At 47.7% G+C, this 17,896-nt stretch overlaps 1 protein-coding gene across 6 annotated transcripts in view; it reads right to left on the reverse strand.

The window, feature by feature from the left end:
- Window positions 1–17,896, reverse strand: part of PAICS (phosphoribosylaminoimidazole carboxylase and phosphoribosylaminoimidazolesuccinocarboxamide synthase) — a 1,368,496-nt gene that overhangs the window by 371,785 nt on the left and 978,815 nt on the right. For all 6 annotated transcript variants that reach the window (XM_069631608.1, XM_069631609.1, XM_069631606.1 and 3 more), the window contains one exon: window positions 9,487–9,656. In XM_069631608.1, the coding sequence (XP_069487709.1) occupies window positions 9,487–9,656 (170 nt within the window). The remainder of the gene's footprint in view (window positions 1–9,486; window positions 9,657–17,896) is intronic.

Below are 17,896 nucleotides of genomic sequence, written 5' to 3' on the forward strand. Positions count from 1 at the left end.
TTCTAATCATACTGTGCTTTCTTTGCAGCATTGGTTATTGGCAGTGTGTGTTCTCCCCGCTCTTTTAGGCGATAGACATCTCTGCTGGTTTTTACTCAAACGGCAGAGAGGTACATCGTAGAAAAGAGCCCCTCTTAGAGGAAGCCTGAATCACAGAATTCAGGGGAGCTGGAATCCTGGAGGCTGAACCCAAACCTGTTAAATTCTACCTCGCTACGCGAGGTCGTCTTGCCTAGGCTCCAATCAGCATACGAAGCGGTAAGTAACAATTCCTCACAGGGTGGACATCCTTCGGGACCCGAACGGGCAATTCCATCCACTAGTCATGGGGGACACACCCCGCCTGATGGTTTGCAGCGTTTCGGGCAGAGATGGCATCTGCAAGAAATTTTGCAACTCGCTGCCAAGTGTATCAGAGACTCGTGGGCCCCGTCTACCATCAGGAGCTATGGTCCCGCGTGGAAGCGGTGGATCGCATTCTGCGAGGGAATTGATACTAATCCCGTTTCAGCCCCCTGTAGTACAGGTACTCAATTTCCCAGCGCTGCGCTTTGCGGAAAGCGCTGCATATATAACTATTGGAGTGTATAGGTCGGCCATTTCAGCAGGCCATGATAAAGTAGAAGGAGTACTGATAGGTGAGCAGCCAACGATTTTACAACTTCTAAAAGGTATCAAGATGCGAAAACCCCCATGTCCCAAATAGACAGCTCTCTGGGATTACAGGAAGTCTTTAAGCTGTTCCTGGCATGGCCACATAACAATCACCTCTCACGATCACAGCTATCAGGGAAGCTAGCGATGCTTCTTTGCCTCATAGCTTGCAGGAGGGTATCAGACGTGAAGGCCTTAGAAGTGGACAGAAAGATATTTTACCCAGAAGGAGTGGCATTTAACATAGCAAACAGGACAAAGTCAAATTCATCGATTATTTCATACCCGTATTTTCCCAATAATGATAAACTATGCGTAGCGCAATGCATTAAAGATTACGAAGCAGCTACAGCGCAGTACAGGCCCAGAGGGGTTACTCAGCTCTTGATCGCGCGTAGGAAACCATTTCACGCAGTAGCGACAGCCACTATAGCTAGGTGGGTCAGGGAAGTCATGCACTGGGCAGGAATTGATTTAGAGCAGTTTGGTGCTCATTCCGTAAGGGGCGCGATGGCTTCTAGAGCATTCTCAGCAGGAGTATCATTGCAAGACATTATGAAAGCTGCGGACTGGTCTAATGAATCTACATTCAAAACCTTTTATTTCAAGCCTATCTCCCAGATAGCGAATACAGTAATTGACAGCTTTGAACAAGCATAATGCTCGCCTCCTGTCTTGCCATAGAATGAAGATTGCCCATGCTGAGAGCACTGGACAGTTTTGGTTCTATTAAAGACAAGGAGGTGAGCATTATATCCCACCCAGTTATACGTAATATTAGATACGTAAAGAAAAGTTTGGATATTGTTGTTGCAACCTAAATGACATGGAAGAAGTAGAACCCACCCTTATGATTATTTGTCTATTGATTGCAGGAGAAGATCAGAAACAGACATGAGAGACCTACATCGTCAAGAGCAGGAAGTCAAGTCTAGTTCCATTGGAATGTTAAAGTTTAGGGGCTGCAGTTCAGTCAGTCGAAGTTGGCAGTTGTTTGTTAAAGTTGATTAGTTGTTCATCACCAAAGAAAGAGGAAGATGGTCGATTGAAGGGGCTTATATAGCGGAGGACAGAGCCTGATTGGAAAAGGAGCTGTTTCAGGCAGCACTACAAGAAAGCAGGGATTCATGGGATTCAGTAGTCCATTCAAAGATATTTTTCTGTAAGAGCACAAACTAACAACCCTTTTAGTTCAAGAAAAGGGGACATGGACAAAATGTTGATGAGTTTGTTAAAGTAAAAATGTTGAATTTGAAAGTGCTGATTGGCAGTAATAAAGAAAGAAAGCATAATGGTTGCCTCCTTGTCTTAATAGAATCAAGACTGTCCAGCGCTCTCAGCATGGGAAATCTACATTCTGACGGCTTTATGCAAAGGCAAAGATTCCGGTTGAAGCTGCATGTAGAGCTGAGGGAGCACCAGATATCAAATCTCTGCTGAACACAAGTTCATAGAGCTAATGAAAAACAAAAGGATAACATGCTCAGGGGAAAAAGTAATATGCAGAAATATGTTCATCTGTGCCCACATACATAGCTTATTAATGGCACAATTAAGGCTGAATCCCTTCCTTTATCCACCATCAGGCACTTCATTCAGTCTATTTAACTCACAGGCAGCTGAGAATATCTATACTTAATTGTTTCTTTGTGCTTGCCATGATATCCCTAGGAAAATTGTGCTACTGTCCCTTAACAAATGAGTGTTAGTAATCAACTATGCCTGTACAATTGTTTCTTTTCTCCACACATTCTTTTCAAGATGGTTTATAGTTTTAAAGAAATGTGTATAAAGTATTTATGCTGTTAAGGTGGCCCATGAATGTCCCAAATTACCTACAGGACCTGGAGTTAATCCAAACCAGACACAAAAAGAAAACAAAGTGCAAAGCAACATCCAGCTTTATTATCATCCAAAGCATTAACATTTCGCAGATCCCAGACAATACATAGAAAACAATTGGTTAAATACTACAGATTCGTAATCACTGATGTCATAACATAATCTTAGTTATAAAAATGATAGGGATTGGAGATAGGTTAGTGGTGTGGCTACATTTAGATTAAATAGGTGTTGAGCATTCTATTGGGATACAACTATCTGATGGCTCCACCTAAGACCACCTCTATTTTGATAAAGGTAAAAATACATTGGGCCTCATTACGAGAATGGAGGTAATGCAAAAAGGAAGGCGGAATGGCATTACCGGCATCGTTAACGGGTCCGGGCCATTACGATCCGACAACCCGCCAATACCGCCACCGCCCATACTGTGCCCCTTCTTACCGGCATGCACGCGTACACGTGCCCCTTCACGGCGCCAATACCGGGATGCCGCTAACAGGAGGACATCACAAGTTATGCGGGCATGCACTTACTGGCATCCCGATGGCGGTAATTAGGGCCTGCACGACGGCGCTAATACAAACATCACGGACCAACCGCAAATATTAACCTGCAGTGCAGACAACTGCCACAGGTGCACACAATCGCCACAGGTGGAGTCAATGGACCCTGTCCCAGTACAAAATGAGTACACCCACACACCACACCCCTTCCTACACCAAAATGATCCCACTAGCTCTTGCAATCATGCGGCTGGAGAACATGCCTGTACTGCTACAACAACAGCAACAACAGCAACAACAACACCAACTACAGCTACAACAACAGGCAGCACAGAGGAGACGCAGGAGGAGAAGGAGGGTGAGACAGGCCCAGCAAGTTATTTCCACCAGTGCAGCCAGTGGTACTACGTAGGCAGCCACCAATCCCTAGCATCAGACCCAGTCCATTCAATCTAACCCCAGAGCAGATCCACACCCTGTACCGGTTGGACAGGGACACCATCACCACCATAATGGACATGATACACGACGACATTGTCAGCCTGATAGAAATACGCACTGCCATCCCCCCTCTATCAAAGGTGGTGTCTGTGCTCCACTTCATGGCCACAGGCACCTACCAGCACACAGTGGGCCAGCTGCATGGTATATCACAACCACTCTTGTCCCGCATGCTGACCCAAGTGCTTGATGCCCTCCTGAAGCATGCAAGCATCCACATTTCCCTACCACGGACTGGCCAGGAGCTTGCTGACACCAAAGTAGGCTTCCATGCACTGGCAGGCATGCCCAATTGCGTCGGTGCCCTCGACTGCACCCATGTAGAATTGGTGGCCCCTCATGCCAATGAGGTGGTGTACCACAATCACAAGCAATACCACTCCATCAATGTGCAGATGGTATGTGACTCCAGCAAGATCATCATACATTGGTGCGCCCGATATCCCGGATCTACACATGATGCCATGGTGCTGCTTAACTCCACGCTACCCTGTCACATGGAACGACATGCTGGACGACATGCCTGGCTGCTTGGTGAGTTGCCTGACTGGCCCATGGCAGTGTATCGGGGTTGTGAGTTGTGAGGTGGGGGCATGCATACTCCACCTGGGTGGGAATGGGGGGGGTGCATACTCCACCCGGGTGGGAATGGGGGGGATGCATACTCCACCTGGGTGGGAATGGGGGGGGATGCGTACTCCACCTGGGTGGGAATGGGGGGATGCATACTCCACCTGGGTGGGAACGGGCAGTGAGTGGACAATGCACTCAGAGCTAAACACTTCTGACCTGAACATCCTAACCCGAACATGACACATCAATGCCATACATAAAACCAATGGCGTACATCAATGACAACATGCAATGCGCACAAGCAGGCCACCATGGGTATGTCAAGCGATGCATGACTAAACATGATTACAACTGTGCCAATGTTGCTAGTGTGATTAGGTGCAGAGTAGCATACACTGCAATTATGGGCGGAAAGACATCGATCTGCATCCACAGTACATCCGCATCAGCATGCAAGTGAACACCACCTGCATCATCTGTACAACCCAATCCACACTAGCAGACCATATTGCAGTACATAATGCATCAAAATAATCTGTGTGCATATGTAAAGGGACATGTGCATGTCAACACCAAATAGCTGCGGCCATGGCCATGAACCCTAAAGGTGTCAGCTCAGATTGACTCACACATACCTCTTTGTGCTCCTATGCAGGTGATGGAGGCTATCCCTTGAAGCCGTGGCTACTTACCCCTGTGCGGAACCCGCGTATCAGGCACGAAGAGAAGTACAATCGGGTTCATACCCGTACCCATGTTGTGATTGAGCAGACCTTTGGCCTGTTGAAGGCACAGTTCTGCTGCCTAAGCAGGTCTGGTGGAGCACTCCTTAATGGCCCTGAGAAGGTGGCAAAGATCACCATTGCCTGTGTCATGCTGCACAACATGTGCATCCGGAGAAATGTACCACTGCCACCTGACATTGACATGCATGCACCGGGTGAGGATGATGAGGATGATGATGGAGGAGAAGCAGCATCCCTGCCATTACGTGATGCACAAGATGACCGTGCTGTAAGCCAATCACTGATTGACAAATACTTCTGAACCACAGGGACATTGATGGTTATGTGTCAGTGCTACACTGAGCACCAAGACTGTGTGGACATGGACACAGGGTGTGTGGGGAGTTGGGCACTGTGCGCTATCATGAATAGAATGAACACACACAAAATGAACAATGTCCAGGCATTAAATGATTTTGCACACAACGGGTGTATTAATGAAAATTACAAAAACGTGCTTCCTCCCTCCACCACTCACACGCCCTCCCCCCAAAACACCCAAACGCCCCATACCCCCAATGAGCACCCCATACCCCCCAATTAACACCCCATACCCCCAATGAACACCCCATACCCCCAATTAACACCCCACACCCCAATGAACACCCCATACTCCCAATGAACACCCCATACCCCCCAATTGACACCCCATACCCCCAATAAACCCCCCCTTAATCCCCTATACACTACTATACCACCTCCCCCCTCACCCATTGTCATCCCACACTATTTGCGGGCTTTTTCCATGTCCGGGGGCAGCATTTCAGTCTGCCTTGCACTCCGCCTTGTCATCCGCACAGGGCTGGAGGGTGCGGAGGATGCAGGTGTGGAGGATGGGGTGGATGCAGTTGGGATTGGCACCACCGGTGCAGGTTGTTGCCGCTGCATGTGTTGTAGCATGCTGGTTAGGACCTGCATGACGGCCCCCAAACTGTCACGGATCATGACTGCACTGGCATTAATGGCGGCAATGGTCCCAGTATTGGCCTGACGGATCTCTCGCCGTGTCTCATCGGCGTCAGCCACATATTGGGGCACAAGGTCAATCATGGAGTCCTGCCTTGCCTCCACCCTTGACAGCCGTGCCTCCATGTCAGTGGGTGCTGCAGAGGTTGAGGGTGCTGCGGCTGGGTGTGCCATTGCAGGGCTGGCCTCTGGGGTGGTAGTGAGGTCGGAACTGTGCAGTAGAAATGCAGAATCCAGCATGGGGCTGGAGAGTGTGCCCTGAGTGTCGTGTTGGGGGTGGACGGGGGGCTTGGGGTGTGTGGACATTCCACATGGATTGTTCCATCTAGGTCCACGTACTCCTCCGCTCCTACATCCACGTCACTGAGTGGGGCTGTGGCTGCTGCCTCACCCACTGAGCTTGTGGCAGCGGACTGGGTGCCATCAGCCTCCCCTTCAGCTGTTGTTGGCAGCTCTGTGGTAGCAGTCTCCTCCGCTGCTGTGGTGTCCTCATGTGCCTGCATGGCCTGTGCACTTGCCCTGGGTTGGACTGTGGGCCGCGGTGCTGCCCCGGAGGTGGATTGGCCAGTGCCCGGCGGTCTGGCCCTGGACATAGATGGCCTGGTGGTAGGGCCCACCTTCTCCATCAGTTCCCTTGGGGGAAGAAGAGATGCAGTGATGGTGTTACATGCAAGAAGCATGAGATGGTGCTGTACAGTATTTAATTTCTCATGCATTGCAATCTTATAGGTGTATCACACAGAGAAGTTTCAAGGGGGGGGGGCATATTGGCATTAGCCGTGGCATCTCCATTCGGCACTGATGCGTACCAGGTGGTATGCCATTGTATTGGGGTTTGTGTGATGTGTTACATGCAAATGCTCCCTGTGTGTTGGGTTTCTGTTGGTAATGGGATTGGCACACAGCATGCATTTCAGTGTGGCAGGGTTTGGGCCTCCATCTGGACATGGATCTGTAAATGTGTGTACGATGGGCCATGCATTGCCTTGGCTCGGCTCACTTTCACATCAGTTATGCTACGTCATGGTTTGGCCTAATGGGGTTTGCAGGGTCACTCACCTCCATCTCCAGATGTTGCGGCACCTGTCTCCATTTCCCCGAAGCCCTCTATCAACTCCATCTGGATGGTTGTGCTGCAGGTTTCCTCCCAGCGCAAGAGTTTCACCGGTGAGTGCGCACCCCCGCCTGTGGCCATGGCCAGGGCCAGGGCCTCCCTACGATTGCTGGCTAGGATGTTCCGGACCCTGAGGGCGGTGGCCATCCCATCTTTTTGTTGCAGTCTTTGACTGTGCGTGGGGTGGTACCTACCTCTGACACCTTGCGTGCTACCTCCTCCCAGATTTCCTTCTTCCTCAGCTGCACCTCCCTTTTGAGGTTATTCGTGAATACCTCATCGGCATGGGCAGCAAGGGTATCTGCCAGCATATTTAATTCTTCATCCGAGAAGCGCTTCATGCGCAGGCGGGGGGTGGTTTTACGGGTAGCCTTGGACATGATGTATACAATGGCCCTGGTTTCTCCTCTGTAGCAGTGGTGGTTTGCGAGGTTTGCAATGGATTGTGTTTTTGAACATGGCTGCGGGTGCATTTCCCGTTCCGATGCGATGACGTTACTTCCGGGTCCGGTATTACAAGCCCGGTATTAGCAAGTTGTTATTACCGGGTCGTTATTAAGTGGTTTCTGCTTGGCGGTATCGGCGGGTCCCATGATGGCACTATCGGGGGGTTGGAGGGCCTTTAGCGGCATGGCGGTGTAGCCATTACCGGCATGGGGGTTTGCGCGTACTCGCGCACATGTAATCAGCCGCTATTAGCAGCGTCAAGGGTGCACGGACACGCTATTACCACCATGCCGGTGATGACTCAGTTTTTACCTCCATACCCGTAATGAGGCCCATAATCTCTAAAACAAGTGACTGGTTTTCATACTACTTCATGGCAGCCTAATATTGGGGTTTCTAATTGGCTGACTTCTTGCTAAACAACCTTGGATACTTGACAGGCTGTTAAGACATGAGCCGACAAGGGGTAGGGCGAAAGAGGCACATGGGCTATTCATTGTTCATTTAAGAAGTCACTATCCCTCATTCTTAGGCCATGAGACCAGGCAATCTGTTTGTATTTGACCTTGTGTGGTGCCTCGTGTCTGTGTGTACTTGTAGAGAATACAGCAGTTGTTCTATCTATATTTGTTTCTAATGAATAGCTAGTGTTCCTCAATTATGGGTCACGTGTGATAGGACTGTATCTGAAATGGAATTGTCTCCTACTAGTGTACAGGCCCGTTTACACGGGCCAAAGTGCAGGTTTTCATTAACACAGTAGGAACACTATCGGTCAATCCTAAGGCAACAGTTCCCTATAGTGGTGACAACAGGCAAAGCTACCGCATCGGACAAACATACAGGGACAAACATAAATCTGGACTTTTATTACATTGTTAGATTAGATTTATGGGATTTCAGCTACTACTAATGCATGTGCTGTATTTTCTGTTGCCACTGGGACACTCTTGAGTTATTCTTCATAGTGCCTTTTGGATTGCCGTGTTACTGCACCTGGCCTACAAAGGCTAGTTGTGCTTTTATAAAACTTTAATCTGGGAGTATCCGGTCGACATACTGGGAATTACTATGTTGTGCCTTCGTTCTTATGCTCCCACCCTCCCTTATTTTCTCGTAACCCTGTGCCAACTCCTGTCTGAGCTCTGCACAGATATGTATTTTTGTGGATCCAGCGTTTTGAATTCTCTCGAAGTCTTGAGGCCTTTTGTTTAATTAAAAGCATGCTACAGCTTCCGTTTTAAAAAAGATGGTTGCCCAATTACACTCTTGTTTCTATGTTAATGAGCTATGTTTGCATGTCATTTATGTTGCATTCACATTATACATTAGGCATGTTAGTCTTGTGGATGCTATGTTAATATTCTTCATGCATAAATGCATATTTCACCCAGTGTTGCGTTTCCTCATATTGAGTGCACATTTGCTTTGGGTCTAATGCATGCACATGTATTGTTACTACAGTAGTTTGAATGTTTTTGCAATCTTCAGCCTTAATTGTCTCTATGGGCCTCATTACGAGGTGGGCGGAATGGGTTTAACGGCACCGGTAATGATGCCGGTGCCGGTAAACCCATTCCGCCCTATCACGAGGTTCCCTTGCAGGACCCGCTCTGGACGTCTGGTCAGACCAGACGTCCTTTGCGGGTCCCGCAAGGGGGCCAGGAAGCTAATAACGGGCCCCTATGGGGGCTCAAATGGGAATGGGGATAGGTTTTTTTGAATGAGGAACTACCGTGCCCTCCAAGGTTGGAATGGCCCGGTAATTCCTCATTCAAGGAACCCGGTACCGGACCCGAGTTTGGAGGCAGCCATGCCCTTATTAAGGGCATGGCTGCCTCCAAACTCATAATGAGGCCCTATATCTTGCTGTACCTGCCTCGGATAAGGGCAGTACGGTTGCCTCAGTGAGTAACGTTTCTCACCTGTGCGGTATTGGGCCAGTGGATGGGAAGAAGCTATGGATGATGTATTCATCTGCCTCTCAACAATGTGATATATATATTGACGTATGGGCATATTGTCAAAGAAATGAATTAATACATTACTAATCAGAACAAAAGCATATAAATTGATTCAAATGTAGAGTACAACTAACCTGCACATGTGGATGTAGTATATCGGAACGCATTCTGTTATAGCCGTAGGAATCCCTTTGCTGTTTGCAGAAAGTCTTCTTTAAGATGCGGTGAATAACGTCTTCTCTGTTTTGTTCAGAACTGTTTGCAATATTTTCGGCTGTCCTTTTCTTTATAGGAACAGGTATTTCTGTAAAGCAAGCCAGGAGGAAAGTTTAATTTCCAAATATTCCCTGACCCACTTCTATGATCTTGTAGGAGGAAGTGACTTGGAAGAGAGAATCAATAAAGTACTGACTTTGATTGTACACATTGTGAACTAGAAAAACAAGTTGGGTAAAGAAATAGCACTGGCTTACAATAATGTATTTTAAAATGCAAACACTTATTACGTATGCTCAAACTCATGTTCGACCATCCCATCTAAATATGAAACTGAGTTGCCAAATGACAGTCAAGGAGAACCTAACATTAAGTTTGACGATCATTGCATGGGCGTGATGTGCCTCTTTGCAATTTATTTAACCTTTAAGAGGTGTGAAAGTTCTTAGACATGGATGCAACACCCATTCATTGAAAGGAAAAACCTGCTGTTGCCTTGCTGGTGGGAATAAGGGAGAAAACATGTCTTAATCATGCAAGACTCACAGAATACCGCATGAGGTAATTTCCTCATAACGTTGTAATTAGTCAGTTATACGTGAAGAACCCCGAAGTGAATTTGCCGTACATTTTGGAGGTGTTGGACAACTCTAGAACATTAACAGGTATAAAAATAAACAAAAAGAAGTCATGCCTGTTCCCGCTGGCAGCCCCAGCAAAGTTGGAGGGGGAGGACTTGCCAGACCTGCCCCTGCCCTGGAGCGGGTCCTCTTTTAGATATTTGGGTATTACCATATGTCACGATCCTGCCCAAGAACATGAAACCAACACAGTGCGAGCCAAAGCGGGGCTTGCAGCATCCATGGAGTTTTGGAGCAAGTTACCTCTGTTAATGAGCGGCATTGCTAAGAATGGTAGCGCTGCCACAACTCATGCATTGCTTTGGGAATGTTCCATATGATATTCCAAAGCGGTACGTCGCGAATTAGAAAAGATGTGCAGGGCGTTCCTTTGGCGAGAAGGGAGAAACAGAGTAGCCTTGAGCACATTGCAAAGGCCATACGACCAAGGCGGGTTAAGGGTGCCACATTTACGAGCTGTACTTCCTAGCTTGTCAGCTACAGTATGTGATGAAATGGATGTCAGACAACCCCACGGCGGAGACAGCATTGCTGCAGCTCGCGGTACAACGCAGATACCTGAGGGACCTCTTGTGGATCCCTGCCAAAGAGCAGCATGAGAACCCCTACCTAGTGAAATTGGGCATCCGAATATGGCCCAGGGCCTTCGGGTTCATGGGGGTAGTAGACCCCCACACTCCACAGGCACAGATAGCTGCACTCCTAGAGGGGAGGGCGGGCTGCAGGGCAATGGTAGAGATAAGGTGGGAGATGTGCGGTGTGGCCACGGTGGGGGACCTACGGAACGCGGAAGGGTGGAAGACTTTTGAGGAATTGCAGGAAGATACGGGTCTGCACTGTTAGGCAGAAACCTGTGCAGTTCCCTCTGGGACCACTGCAAAAGATTTAAGACTACAGGTGTTTGGCAGTCAACCCAGTTGGTAGCAGTCTGTACCACACAGATTCACTTGGTAGCTGTGGCTGAGCAGTCAGACTTCCCTCAAGAAGTGTTAGGCAGTATACAGAGTATTCACAATAGGTCAAAAGGACACAGTAGAACAAGTAAACACTGACCAGGGCTTGGTGTAAAAGAGATATAATTATTTATTTAAAACCACATCTAGAAAAACACACAGGCACTAATAGTAAGCAATTCAAAAACATGGTCACTAAAAGATATACACTCCCTTAGAAGAATATTAGACAAGTGTTAAGTAAAGCCCCACTTATTTTCAGACAGCGGTGAGCGCTTAACGCAGATAGCACTCTAATAATTCGTTTTAAAAGGGAGAGAAAAGCAGAGAATAAATTGAAACAGGTCCCAACACTTTTACAAGAACACAATATGAGAGGAAGGAAACGTAAAACCGTGAAGTTAGAGTTCAGTAAACTGGATCCACTTTAAGAGGATCAAACGAAATGTGTCCAAGGTCACACGGTTGCAGTGCACAAAAGTCTTGAAAAGGTTCAAAAAGAGTTGGACCAAAGAAAGGGACCAGTTAGAAGGTCAAGGCGGCCAGCCCAGTCCAGAAGGTTAAGGGGTTATTATTACCTTGTAGCAATCTTTAGAAAGGGAGGCCTGGCGGACACGGTACCTTAAAGTGGTGAGAATACTCCAGCAGGGGCAGTTGTGCCTGGCAGCGGATGCAAGTCGGTGCTTCGTCCAGGGGAAGAGAGGATCTCGTCGGGGAGGAAGACAGGAGTCCGTTGCACTGCCAGGGAAGAAACCAGCCGCAGAGTTTCTCAGGTAAAAGGAGCGGTCCTTTGATTCGCGGTCCAGTGGTAAGTGGCTATCCGGTTGCCGGGGTGCTTGGCGCGGGCAATTCGACCACAAGCCGGTCTGGGGTGCGAAGAGAAGAAGGTAAACTGGTTGTGCCCACCAGTCAGGGGAAGAAGCCTCTCCAGCCGGGAGATCTTCTCTGTCGTCGGGAAGTGGTTAGTCTGTTCCGCAGGGCTCCACCGGTGGTGTCGTCGTGGTAGGTCGGCTCAGCTTTTCCCTCGTCGGATTCTCAGGTCCTGTGGCGACTTCTGAAGTTCCAGTCCCCAAAGCCCTGCTTTTATGCAGCACACCCCCATTCACTCAGCCTAGCTGTCAATCAAACATGCTAAGTGGTGAGCCGGCCGGCTCACCACTTGGGCCAATCACACAAGAGTGCGACTTGAGTTACCAAGGTAACTCAGTCCAGGGTGCCTAAACCCCCTCCCACACCCCTTGTGGTACCCAGACAGAGTGACACCACTTTTGGAGGCTTTTGTGGAGAAGCCTGCCAAAAAAGTGGAACAAAGGGCTCGACTTGGGTTGGAGTCACAGAAGAGAACACAAACGCCATTTTAGAATCGAGTCCTGGCAAAAAATACCAACCGGCGAATTAATATTAAATAAATAAACCGGCGGTATGTTCGAGGCTATGAGAATTAAATAATTAAAGTTGGTAGCCTCGAACAATGGGAAAATCCCATAGGGATATATTCGCGGTCGAATATAAAAAGTAGTATCCACTGTCACCAGCCAAAACTCGATCAGGGGGGATGGAGACGTGCCCCCTCGACTAACAGACCCCGGGGCAATCGAATTGCCCCGACCATTATGTCCACAATATGATGGTTTGTACTGGTTTCTGTTAATAATTTGGGACTAGTAAAGCCAATGGTGACTTTAAATGCCCTGGGAGACAGTAGTCAGTCCCAGGGTATGGAGTCTATGGTGGGGTGTCACTATGACACCCCTGTGTCACTGCACGGAGGGTGCTATGTAACACACATAGTAAAAACAGATGAGACCCTATGGCGTAAAGGACCCCATAGCCCATAAAACACATTAACAGTCAAAGGAACACCATAAATCATGTCCAAGAGTGGGAGAAAAAAGAGTCTCACTCTTGGCAGGAGAAAAAAACAAACTCCAGAAATCCAGCAAAGCTGCTGGGGGACTCACTAGGTTAGGAAATTCAGCCTAAAGAGAGAATTCTCCCTAATCCTCGCCCCCCCAGACTAAGGGGCAGGAGGATTTAATCCACTCCTGGATGAATCTCATACCTCTAGTCGACGACATACATCCTAGAGAGACCATCAGCATTTTGGTGGTGACACCCTGACCTGTGCTCAATGGTTAAATCAAACCCTTGCAGGCAGATTGACCACCTCAATAGTTTTGGGTTTTCCCCTTTCATTTGCATTAACCATCCCAAGGGTTGGTGGTCAGTCTGAATGACAAAACTAGAACCATACAAGTATGGCCTAAACTTCTTCAGAGCCCACACAATAGCAAAACACTCTCGTTCAATGGTTGCCCACCTTGTTTCAGGATCCTTCAGTTTTCTACTGATGAAGCAAATGGGGTGCTCCCTACCTTTCCCATCCAGTTGACTAAGGACTGCACCTATTCCTACATTTGAAGCATCTGTTTGCACAATGAAAGTTTGGTGATAGTCAGGAGCTCTGAGTACTGGGGCTTGGCAAAGAGCCTTTTTCAGGGTTTCAAAGGCCTGATTGCATTCCTCATTCCACCTAACCTTTTTAGGGAATTTAGGAGAGGAGATGACATTCAGTGGAGAAGCTATGGACCCATAGTTCTCAATGAAATTCCTGTAATAACCAGTGAGACCTAAGAAGGCTCTCACCTGGGTCTGAGTAGTAGGTGTTGTCCAATTTTGCACAGCTTCAATCTTACTGGGCAAAGGCCTTATTTCGCCACCTCCTACCTCATGTCCAGGGTAGACCACTTTACTCTGTCCAATCTGGCATTTACTTGCGTTTATGGTCAGATTGGCCTTTCCAAGAGCCTGCAAAACATATCTCAGGTGGTCCACATGTTCTTCCCAGGAATTGCTGAACACTGCTATGTCATCCAAGTATGCCATGTAGAAGTCCTCCATCCCATTCAGAACCTGGTTTACCATCCTTTGAAAAGTAGCAGGTGCATTTCTCAATCCAAAAGGCATAACCTTAAACTGGTATAAGCCAACTGGGGTAGAAGATGCAGTTTTCTCCTTGGCATGGTCTCTCAGGGCTATTTGCCAATAGCCTGATGTCAAGTCAAATGTGCTGAGGAACTTAGCTGCACCAAGTCTATCCACCAACTCATCTGTCCTTGGCAAAGGGTGGGCATCAGTCTTAGTGACTGCATTAAGAGCTCTGTAATCCACACAGAATCTAAGTTCTTTAGATCCTGCCTTTGGTACTAACACAACTGGGCTAGACCATGGACTAGTAGAGGGCTCTATTACCCCGAGATCAAGCATCTTGTTGCCCTCACCTTTGATGTGGGTTCTTACATTTTCTGACATTCTATATCCTCTGCTTTTGACTGGCAGACAGTCACCAGTGAGTATGTCATGCTGTCCCCAAGGGGTCAAGCCTGGTGAAAGTGAGAACAGAGAGGCAAACTGATTCAACATAGACTTGCACTCTTCCTGTTGCTCAGGTGTCAGATTTGAAGAGAGATTTACTCCTTCAATCTTTTCGTCTAAAGGTAAGCCTCTGAGGAGATCAGGAAGAGCTTCACTCTCTTCTTCTTCCTCTGATGATGCTAGAAGCAAAGCTCCTACATCAGGTCTGGAGACATACGCTTTCAGTCTGTTGGTGTGGAAGACTGTTGGAGCCTCCTTGGGGTTGCCAAAGTCCACCAGATAGTTGACCTCTCCAAGTTTACCCACAGCTTTGAAGGGTCCCATCCATTTGTCTTGCAAGGCCCTCTGCCTTGTTGGAATCATAACGAGAACTAGCTGGTCCTGAGTAAACTCGACCATGTTAGCCTTTTGGTCATGCCAGTGCTTGACCAATGCTTGTCCAGCTTTCAAGTTATCACTTGCTTCTGCCATCACTTGTGACATGCTCCTTCGGAGACCTATCACATAGTCAGTCACTCTGACTGGCTTGGGGGAAGGAGTACTCTCCAACCCTACCTTGATCAGGGCCAATGGACCTCTGACCGGATGACCATAAAGAAGTTCAAAGGGAGAATAACCTACTCCCTCCTGAGGGACTTCTCTATAAGCATAGAGAAGGCATGGCAGTAGAAGGTCCCACTTTCTTTTAAGGGGGTCCTCTAAAGCACCTATCATGCTCTTCATGGTTCTGTTGAACCTTTCAACCAGCCCATTTGTCTGAGAGTGGTATGCGGTTGAGAACTTGTAAGTAACTCCGCAGGTTTTCCACATGGCTTTCATGTAGTGGGACATAAAATTTGATCCCCTGTCAGAGATTACTTCCTTAGGAAACCCAACCCTGGTAAAAATACCAAGGAGGGCCTTAGCCACAGCCGGAGCTGTAACAGTCCTCATAGGAATTGCCTCAGGGTATCTAGTAGCATGGTCTACTACAACAAGTATAAACCTGTTGCCTGAGGAAGTTGGAGGATCAAGGGGACCAACAATGTCAATCCCTACTCTCTCAAATGGGACTCCCACTACAGGGAGAGGCACTAAAGGTGCCACATTCTTGGAGCCAACCTTACCAGAAGTCTGGCAGATGTGGCAGCTCCTGCAGTATTTGTCTACTTCAGCCCCCATCTTTGGCCAATAAAAGTAGAGTGAGAGCCTTCCCTTAGTCTTCTTGAAACTCAAGTGACCAGCCAAAGGAATCTCATGGGCTAACTGCAAGAACTGTGGTCTGTTCTCTTGGGGTACTACAAGTCGTTTGTTGTCCCCAGGTGCAGACCCTGTTGGTTCACTGTAGAAGAGGCCATCTTCCCAGTGTAACCTATATTTCCCAGGCTCTTGCCCTTCAGCCTGAGCATCTGCCTGGTGGCGACGACCTTCCAGAGTTGGACATTCTCTATGTCCCTTACTGAAGTCTGCCCTGTTGGATCCACCTTCTGCCAGTAAAGACTGCAGCTCAGGATGGTCAACAGGATCCAGATCTCCAATGAGTTCCTGGCCTTCCACTACTCTTCTTCAGAGTCTAGTTCAACCACACAGGGTTGTACCTCCCTCTCAGCCTCAGCTGGAGGGGGAGTTACTGGTGTAACTTTGGACAACCTAGGGGAAGTCCTTGTTGGCTGCACTGGAGTGCCTGCTTGTGAGGTTCTTCTTAGAAGTTTTAGGTTTCCCTTTTCCTTCTAGTTTCTTAGAGACAGCAGCTGACATCTCCAGTGGAACAGGAGTGATCTCTTTCTTCATCATCTCCTTGGGAGTACCTCTCATGGTTCTCTCTCTTGCAGGTCTGGTGAGCTCCTGTAACCTTTTACTAGGAGGTCTGGGGGTATGTGACACTACTCCAAGAGTTTTCAAGTCATTACCCAGCAGAACCCTTCCTGGCACCTCACTTTGTATGCTGACAGGTATCTTCACAGTCATGTCATTACACTGGATGAGAACTGGTAATTGGGGAAGCATCTGCACAGGCCCTCCAGCTAACTTGGTGAGGCGTTTGGGTGCCTTAGCAACATCCTCAGCCTGAAAAAACGATTTGTCCGTGAAAAAACGACAGTTATGCTGGCCCCATGTCCCTAATGGCAGGAGTCTCCTGACCATTCACCTGGACATTATCCTTATAATACTCTTTAGTATTATCTGGGATAGAATTATAGACATCTAAGTTCTGTTGTTCCCACAGACCCAGAGACACTAAAGAAACACTGGCTGAGACACCAATGGGTTCATCAGCCAGTAATAGAAAGTTTCCACTTGCCATTTGTACTTCCTCCTCTGGAGCGAAGGCTAAGGAGACAAGCTGGACCCCTGAAGGTTTACCCTTACATCTGGGATCTCCTTTCACATGGTCAGTAGAGCCACAAACAAAGCATTTACCAAATGCTTTCTGGAATGGTGGCTTTTTCTGACCTCCTTCTGGTTTGGCACCAGGAGGTATACTAGCCTGATTTGGTTTCCCTTGTGGCTTACCCTTTTGGTTTGGTTTGGGGCCCTCTTTGGAATTGGAATTATTAGAATTCTCTTTGGAGTCCTTTTTTAGCTGTTTTCCCTCACTCCTTTTTCTGAGTAGCCCCAGAATCCTTGTGAGTGGCCCTGTTGGCAACCCACAAGTCAGCAGCCTTAGCTAACTTCCTGGAATCTAATTCCTTTGAATCAGCCAAGTGCTGTCTGAGCTCAGGAGAGCAGGCATCATAAATTGACTCCAACATTACAAGATTCTTCATTCCTTCATAAGTGTTAACTCTGTAACCCTTAATCCATCCCTCCTTCTTATCCACCTCCCCCGACTCCATTACCACATCAGTTGCAACAGGGGGAAGCCTAGAGAACAACCAGGGAAGTAACTCATTCCCTGTGATGTCCTGGAGCCCATGATTATACTCAAACATTTTTAACCAATCCAACACATCCAACCTAGGTTCATACATACCCACTAATTCCTTAGGCATCCGAGGTCTTTTGGGACTGGAACTCCTAGAGGAACGAGAGGAGAGAGAAGCATTTTCCACAAACAACTTTTTCATTTCTAGTTCATGATTAAGCTCTATTTCTTAACTCAGCTTTCTTCTGCTCAGCCTGGGCATTCATTCTTCTGAATTCTAGCTCTTGGTTTCTTTCAGATTGAGCAATAAAACGTTTGTACTCTAATTCAAGCTTAATTTTTTCAAGTTCAAAATAAGCAGGGTTACATGTGGGACCTGGTATAGGCCCAGTAGGTACAGTAGGTAAGGCAGACAGAGGCTCAGAGTGGCTAACTTCATTAGGTTCACTTTCCTCTTCTGACTCTTTGATTCAGATCAATACCATCACTGTTTTCTACATTTGCTGGGGGGGTA

Source organism: Ambystoma mexicanum, chromosome 6q (assembly GCF_040938575.1).
Source record: "Ambystoma mexicanum isolate Mex_15411 chromosome 6q, UKY_AmexF1_1, whole genome shotgun sequence".
Taxonomy (NCBI): Eukaryota; Metazoa; Chordata; class Amphibia; order Caudata; family Ambystomatidae; genus Ambystoma; species Ambystoma mexicanum.